The sequence below is a fragment of the Lutjanus erythropterus genome, chromosome 16 (genome assembly GCF_056507025.1).
Source record: "Lutjanus erythropterus isolate fLutEry1 chromosome 16, fLutEry1.hap2, whole genome shotgun sequence".
NCBI lineage: Eukaryota > Metazoa > Chordata > Actinopteri > Lutjaniformes > Lutjanidae > Lutjanus > Lutjanus erythropterus.
Genome location: NC_139332.1, coordinates 4,084,434 through 4,093,346, shown reverse-complemented (window position 1 = coordinate 4,093,346; position 8,913 = coordinate 4,084,434). Strand labels below are relative to the sequence as shown.

The 8,913-nt window shown below is 38.1% G+C and overlaps 1 protein-coding gene across 3 annotated transcripts in view; it reads left to right on the top strand.

Annotated features, from left to right (window-relative positions):
• The first annotated feature begins 6,446 nt into the window (after nt 1-6,446).
• glcci1a (glucocorticoid induced 1a) overlaps nt 6,447-8,913 on the top strand; it is a 43,840-nt gene continuing 41,373 nt past the window's right edge. For all 3 annotated transcript variants that reach the window (XM_084739145.1, XM_084739144.1, XM_084739142.1), the window contains exon 1: nt 6,447-7,171. In XM_084739145.1, the coding sequence (XP_084595271.1) occupies nt 6,808-7,171 (364 nt within the window). In that variant the 5' untranslated portion in view covers nt 6,447-6,807. The remainder of the gene's footprint in view (nt 7,172-8,913) is intronic.

Sequence of the window (8,913 nt, the reverse complement as noted above, 5' to 3'; positions counted from 1 at the left end):
CATGAATAAGACAGGTGTTTTGATGAATTGCATTAATTAACAGGTTAAAAATGGTAAGGCATAAAAATTGTTTCAGACCTCGGTTCAAAGTCAGGTGCTGTCGGGTTGGGTCTTACACTACAGGAGTTTTAAAATCCTATCAAATTAACTAACAAATGTTTGAAGAGACGTGGTTAACACAGCTTGTCTATTCTTCAGTGAGAACTGGAGATGAGATTTTAATAGTTATATCATTCAACGGTAGTATGTAAGCTAGCGTTAGCCACAAGGGCTAAAGTTTACTGTTGCTTGGCGGCACCTCTCTTTCACTTACGTGCTGATGTAATCATCCAGATAAGTGACACGGGAGTGATTTTCATCCCATCCCACTCCCACTAAAATACTCATGTCCCGTCCCAATCCCGGAAGAATGACTCCCATCCCGTTCCTGTCAATCCATGGACCACACAGGACATTACACATGTTTTCAAATATAAAAAAAATGCACCTATTGTTATTATGATTTCCACTCCCGTCCGCCCACATTGACATTTTTTTCTTGTCCTGTCCTAGTTGGGTAAATAATAGTGAAACTGACTCCCATTCCGCAGGGATGAAAGTGTTCGCCTCGAATCCAGATTTTAAATCAGAAATATCAAATACGTTTGAAATCAGGGGGGCCCCAAGGATTCTAAGAGCAAATCATGTCAAATTTGAATCTGTAAACCCTTCACATTACTGGGTAATCAGTGCCGACCCAGATTTCTCCTCTGATTCTCGGGAGGGCTGAATCGGAGCCCCAAAACTCCTGTGGTGTCGGCCCTGCATTAGGCTTTATTCAGACTGCAGGCCGATCAGATTTGTTTCTCAAACAAGACTGTCCACACTGTTGCAGGCAGTCAGTAACTACGATGATGATGCAGGCTTCCAGTGTGTAAACATTAGAAATTGAGCTCCATCATCTCGTTTTCCAAGCAGTCGCACTGTCAAGTCATGGTGCAGTACTTCTGTCGCACCAAACAAAGTTAGCGAAGGAGGAGCCTGGTATACATTCCTATCCTCAGCTGCTCTGATGCACTTCTGTCGCTCAGGATTTGACGTCAGTGTTATGTGTCGCATTTTAAGTGGCGCAAAAGACACTTTGAGCTCCAGAGCATCTGACCTGAGATGTATCTGAGCTCGGAGTCTGAACAAGACCTTAAAGACTCAGGTATGAGCCTGTTCCAGGCTGCTGGTGTTTCTTTCCACATCAGACTCCATTTTACTCGATCTCAGCAGTGCTTTTATTACAGATGCGAGTCATGGCCCAAACTACAAAAATAAAACCCAGGTTGTACTACTGTATGTTAGAATTATTATGAATAGGGTGTCATTTCAAATGGTACAAAACCAAGGTTATTTGAGGATGTGGCACCTAGATGATAAAGCAATAACTTTGATCGAAGTTTAGCACTTGGACAAGAAATTGCCTACCTCCCACTGAGTTAAACCCAAGTCTTCAACAGAATCATTAGATGGAAAGTACTAATTCATGTCAGATCTTTTGAAACATCTATTTATGTACAAACTACTATGTGTAGAGAGAGTTTGAAACAGCTCTGTGGTAACTTTTGACACTAAATGTAGCAACCTCTTCCCACAGTTAATGTTTTGACTATTTTATAGCTGTTATTCCCCAAAAATCATCACCATGCTTGAATCTAGCTCCCTGAATGTGGCCTTCCTTTTGTTCTGACATATTTTTCTGCCAGAGTTAGTTTGTTCTGTTATTTATTTGGTTGGCATTTTCCATTGGTCTTTGCTTTCTTGTGTTTGTTGCTTACATTTTTCATTAGAATGTAGTCAAATATAAATGCCATTAGTTATGACCTTGACTCAATATAAGTTACTGTACTTTTTACATGTACAGAAATTGGTTAAAAGCCACGACAGCTGGCACTGTACTCTGTGCTGTACTGCCTTTTACATTTCAACATTGAATGGCTTTGATAGCATATGAGGACTGTGTCTTTTAGATTATATTGTGAGTGCTGTGGTACTCCACATATTATGAAGTCACTTGGTGTTGTTTGTGTTTTAAGAGTTTGGGATTCACCTCACACAAACTGCTTTGGATAGAAGTCAGCAAATCCTACCTTAAATTCTCAAATGTTTTTTACTTACTTAGACGGGAATCTGAGCATTTCCTCCACATTGTCTTGATAAATTCATGATAATGGTCTGTACCTTCCACAACAGTAATTTCATGGCTTCTCCAACAGAAGAAAAATCACTTATGATGTCCAGTCCTTCCTACTTTGCTGGGATCGTTTTTGACTGTTAGTAAGTTACTGTCAATAAAAGATTTCCTTTTCAGTTATTTCACATTTAAAGTCTTCCAATCTTTCCTTTCATGAGAGGCTTTTAATTTGAAATGTGAAGGAAGTTTATTTTAGAAGTTTTATTGATCATTGGGTAACTCTTTCTTTGAAGGTCATGTCTCTAATTCATTACAAGCACATTCATTATAATACATTTATAAGGCTTTATAAAACATTTACAAATGTTTAATCATGCATAAATACTTTATAGAGGGTTTATAAATGATTATCAGTGGCAGACATGATGTATTATAAGTGCAGCATTCATAATGCCTTATAGCTCTATGCCAAAGGGATCCATGGGTTACACAGCAGATATCTACCATGACTTTAACCACTTATAAAGACTCATAGACAACTGCTCTAACATATCATAGAAGATTTTAAATTCTAAGTATTTGAAATGAAATAATGTCTTATAAACAGCAATAATATGTCATACCAGAGGTTTGAGTGAAGTGACGGCAGTGTATGAGGTTAGTAGCTACTGTATAATGTTTATTATACAGTATTATTCCACTCCAGAAATGAGAGGAATTTATATGACATGTTAGAGCAGTTCTCTATGTGTCTATATAACTGACAAAAGTCATTGTAGTTATAATGTGCTAACTCAGATTCTTCTTTCAAACACTGTTGTCACTTTGGCATTGAGCTATAAAAGCGTTATGAATGCTGAACCTATAATACATTATGTCTGCCACTTGTAATGTCTATAATGTATAATAAGCACATTCATAAGACATTAGAACACATTTATAAGAGCTAGAAAGCATTATGAATCCTGATTGTATAGTAGATTATGTCAACTGCTTGTAATACTTAATACACCTTGTTACCATTTATTTTGTATCATTATAAACGTGTAGTTTTAGAAAACCTTATAAATGCATTATAATGTCTTATGAATGTGCTGATAACGCACTATAGATGTGATGTTCATAGAAAGTGTTACTGATGGTCACTTAACTTCAACTGAAATGTTAAATATTCATTATGCTGGCTGACAGTGAAGGTACTACTATTCAGCTACTCAATGTTTTTTACCCAGGCCTTGTTAAAAACCTGGCCTTTGTGTTTTCATGCTTTTTTTGAGTCATTGAATTGTTTCTTGCTTGAGAATTTATGGTACTTGCATAAACCAAGTCACAATCTCTTTCTGGCAAACACTGTAAAAATAGAGGATTTCATTAGATTAATGTGTGCATCCTGGTTTCTATTGTGTTCTTAACAGGTTGCATGAAGTTGGCTGAACAGACATCTTTACCACAGTGATTTTCTTTGGAGTAATTTTGTAAACATGAGCCTTTAAAATAAACATAGATTTTTTTTTTTTTGCTGAGAAGAGGAAATACATTCACATAGAGTCATGCATTTACCCAGGAATTTACCAGATACTGTATTTGTACCTTTAATTTTTGTACAGAATTTGATCTCTTCAAACCTGCTGTGCCTTTAACACAATTTACCTTTCAAATTGTACTTTAGAAGCAAATACTTACCATCTGTTAACTCCCACTAAAACCTTCCTCTCAAACCATACTATTCCCCGAGTTATGCTGGAAATGTGTTCAGTTGTTTGTGAGTGTGGATGACAACTTACTTTACAAATAAATGTGAAGAGTGTTGTTTCATTTGTGACTGTTTCTGTGTATGATGGAATTTTTTTTATTATTGATTATAATTACATTAAATAAATTTGTTGCCTCATTAACATTGATAATATTGCGAAAATGGTGAGAAACATAAATTTACCAGGTAATAGTTTATGTTAAAACCATATTGTAATGCTATTGGTGATACAGTTATTGTAATTAGCATGTGTTGTGTGTCTTGAAGATAATGTGCTGACGTGAGGTTTTGAGTCATATGACTTAGCATGAATCTAATGAGTTTAAGGGTCTGCCCTGTCTGCGGCTGACAAAAAAAGGATAGCAACATCCCAAACCTGTGCAGGAATAACATACCATGGTACACCTTTTCTTAGAAATGTTTATTTGAAAGTAATATAGACCATTTTTATAACACAGTCATAATCATTATCATTTCCAAATTAACAAAATTTGGGAAAGGGTGCAGAATAATTTGTGTAAGACTCAAACACAAGTGCACAACTTTGACTTGACTTGGGACTTTTTGTTCTAGACTCAGAACTAGACTTTGGACTTGTCTTGAGCTGGGACTTGCTATCCTTGACCTTGACTTAGGACATATAAGCCTTCATTTATGGCTTGATGGTCTTAATATCAAACATGCTCTTGACCTGGGATGTGTTGGTCTTGACTTGGGACTTGTTATCATTGACTTAGGAATTGTTTATCTTGACTTGGGACTTCTTGTTCTTCCTTTGGTGCCTGTTTGTCTTGACAACTTCACATGGGACATGTTGGGCTTCATTTGTGACTTAATGGTCTAAATATGCGATTTCTTCTTGACTTTGGACTTATCTGTCTTGATTTGACTTCAGACTTGTCCTATTAATGACTTAGGACCTGATCTTGATTTAAGACTTGTTCTACACTTGGAACTAGCTGGTCTTGAACTGAGACTTGTTAGCCTCAACTTGTTGGTCTTGACTTGTGACTAAACTTGGGAATCCTTGTTCTACACTTCAAACTTGTTGGTCTTGACTTGTGACTTTCTTCACATTTTATAGCCAAGTCTTGAGACTTACATAACAATGCCTTTATCCCACGTGTGGAATGTGACCCCTCTCGTTGTACACTTCCACAAGGATGCATTGTTAGGAACAAAATGATTTCCGGTAATCTTATAGGATCATGTTCAGATATACAACACTCACACACAGTTTGAGTTTATTCTTGGGAATGTTGAGTGAAAATTGATAACCCAGATCACACTTTGTGTCTAAATAACTACAAATTTTCCTAGTGCTAATCTTTGTGAAAATATAAATATTTAATATGTGTTGAGTCAGAAAACATGAGAGCAATATAAAGTTTTGTTTATACTTAAAATAATATATAAAAAAAAGATAAATCACTGCTTTGTACACTTCATACTGTATGTTACTGTGATTATTAACTTTATGCATTCTTTTTAAAGAACTGGGACAAAACCATATTTTGAGGGGGTTTCGATGATTACTCATCAATTATGCTGGGAAATATATTTCAAGAGATCAAACTCTTGTCTGTTAAACCTTGGAACGGGCCAACCTCCCCAGTGGTTATTTTTAAAATTAAATGTAGACGTCAACACAGTTTAATGGAAAATCTGATGGAGTTGATGTCTTACAGAGTTGACAAAATGTTTCATTTTTTCATTTCACAGCAGAGTCATAGTGAGCAGCCATTTAATTTTTTAAAGTGTCTCAGAGTTCTCTTAATGTTAATCAAAATACACATTTTTAAACCATAATTCTTATTTAGCTTTGGTTTAGAAGGACCACAGAGTCGACATGTTATGGTTGAGACACATCTGATAGAAATATTATTTAATGAATTTGTCTAAAACTGGAAAGTTTCCCAGTGCTTGAGCAGTGTTCCTGCTGATATTAAACCAGGAAGTGAGGCAGGGTTCCTTAAGGTATGGCTAACCCTTTATATGCCTGATTAAATCATGGTTTAGTAAAAATCTCACAGAGGTGATGGAAATCTTGGACGAATAACTTTAAAGGGCCTACATTTTCATTAAAACATATTTTGAAACAAAAATGATTATAGCACATTTTATAGCTATGTTATTAGTAGGTACTGATAGTTTTAGACTTTGAACACATTTTAAAATTTTCAGCATGTTGGTATGAATAATTTGAAAGTTTTTTTTTGGTAGGACATGATTAGTCCCATATCTCAAAATGGGTAACATTCATATACACACGTTATTTATATATAGTTACATGTAAATGTTCATATATCAAGGGTAATACAATACAAATACACCTGCAGCAGTCACCAACCAATAGCAGACCCTGAAATCACTTCTAGCTCACTTAGTACTCATTTATATTAGTTAAAGCTTCACCACATCCAGTTAAGGACCCATTGACATATCCAGGAAGTAGTCGAGCACCAATCAGAAAGTAGCCGTAGTGATTTGTTCCCACCCATCGGTCCAACCTCTTCTGTCAGTAGTTGTGTCAACTATCAACTGCTGTCTTGGAAATAGTTGTAGAGGGTTGAGGAGTTGCGAGACAGACAACACTGACCAACCTTACCAGTAACACGGTAACAACGAGGCAGAAAGTGAACAGTGTTGTTTGTGTTTTTACTCAGACTCGAAAAAACAAGTGTTAACTTTGGAGTTCTCTTCGCAGAAATGTAAAGTTAAGATTGTCTTGGACTGGACGTCGTGAATTAACTCAAGAAACTTTGGTAGCTGTCAAACTTAGTCAATATAGCTGTAAAACAGGCTCATAAAGTCAGATAGTGAGCTAACAAACAGGACATTGTACTTTTACCACTCATACTGTTACATAAACAACTTTATCAAGTGAACGTGGCTGATGATGTCAGCATCAGCAGCAGAGAGCAGCTCATCCCAGCAGCGGCTCACACACAGCGGCTCCCCGCCAGCCTCCTGCCCCTCCTGCACCACCAGCACCGCCGCGGTCCGGCTGCAGCCTCTCCGCGCCACGGTGCCGTACCAGCTCCTGCGTGGAAATCAGCAGCTCAGCCCAACCCGCTCCGTTTCCTCCTCCTTCTCAGTAGCCGGGAGCAACACAGGACCGACGACGTCCCGTTGCTCCAGTCCCGCCAACCCGGGTGGTGGAAGCGGCTTGGACGGCAGGCTGGTCCCCAGGCAGAGGCTCTCACCGCCGGACAGCAGGAGCTCACCAGAACGCTCTCCATACTCGCCTCTTTCCAAAGGTAATTTAAAGTAAATGAAGTTTATCTGTAATGCACACATCATCGTTCAGATAGCTGGGTGCTAACTTATGCTAGGTGTCGCTCTGTATATAATGGAGCGACCGTCACGCCAAACTAGCTTAAAGAATCTGCCAATTTAGTGGGTTCGGCGATGAATGAACGCGATACGTGCATTTAAAGATAATAACCAATAGTATTTCTGAACAAATATACCATATTCTTATGTTCGGCTTACGTATACTCCACCATACCTCATCAAAGTTAAATAAAATCTCAAATTTCATATTTTCTCCCACCAATCGCCATGAGGCGCCACGTTGTTTTGGTGAGAGAAGCTAGTGGAAATAACAGGCGAAGCAGCTAAAAATATTAAATTTTATTACACATTAACACAATTTTGCAAACAATACCTACGCCGAATTGCAAAGCAGGTTACCACTATTCACACAAATACTATGCGATTGCCTTAGAGCCTGTATAACTTTCCCTATAAGTAAGGCCATCTAAAATTGTAGGTTTTCTATAGGAGGTTCAGTGTAGCAAGCCGTTCTCACGAACTACGATTGAGCTGCCCATTTCAAGGCGAGATGCTAGGCTAGTGGGCTAACGTAGCTTTCTAATTGGGTCATAATATATTACAGATTTGATGCTTGACGCTATGAACATTTAGAAGATACATAAATGTGCTGTAATTTCACAATAGATCTGGCAACTGTGTTTTAATCTCTATAATAATATCTGTAATATTTTTAGCACATCACAGCTCAGGTTGTATTTTCTGTATTATTCCACTGTGTTACAGTAGCGACGTAAAAACGGAATAATTTGATATTAGCTAAGGCAGTTATTATTCCGTTAGATGATCGTCCTCCTCGCTGTGATGAGGTTAATATGTGAGGCTGTGGATGCCTGTGTGTGGAGTGATGATGCAGCTACTCTGTCGAAGATAAACAGGGCTCACTGAGCTCCATGACACGGATGATTAGCCAGATTTTCAGACTGTGCTGTGAACACTGAGACCTTAGTATTAATTCGTTACATTGGGGGTTGTTTACCATCATTGAAACGGAAAAAAAATTATGTCGTCAGCTGGTAGCTCTATGGCTCCTATGGCAACATTGGGGCCTAGCAGTCTGAGAGACATAAACAGAGCCCTCTGGGCAGGCAGGCCAGCCTCTGCAACTACAGGCATACATGTAAAATACTGGTTAGCAAGCAGCAACACATGAGGATATATATCTGTCTACACTATGCAATTACAGTAAATTCTTATCTGTGGTGTTTGTGCAGTGGAACCAACATTCAGCATGTGTCATGTTTTCTACATGGTTACTACATATCACTGTGCAGAGCTGTTCTGTCTTGAATGTTTTAGATCTGCTCTGGTATTACAGGCCATTACATGCACTTGACTTTGCACCTTTCCACTCTGAGATATCATTGCTGGTAGCAGTGGCGTGTCCAGGGCGTTTTGATCAGGGTGGCATGTATCAAGCCAGGGTGGCACTGAGCGTTGTGTTTTGGACCTTTGTCAACCGCCGGTAAACACACACAGATAACCAGCTTTCATTCAGATGACCTTTGGTAAACAATGGTCGTGTTTATATGAACTAGATGAAGGGTTATGTCACTGTCTAATGCAGAGAGACATAGATTTAAAGCTGCAATAGTCAATATTTTATATATTTTCAGTGGATCAAATGAGTGTGTGTAATGTGTCCTTTGTTGTGATGAGCCCATGG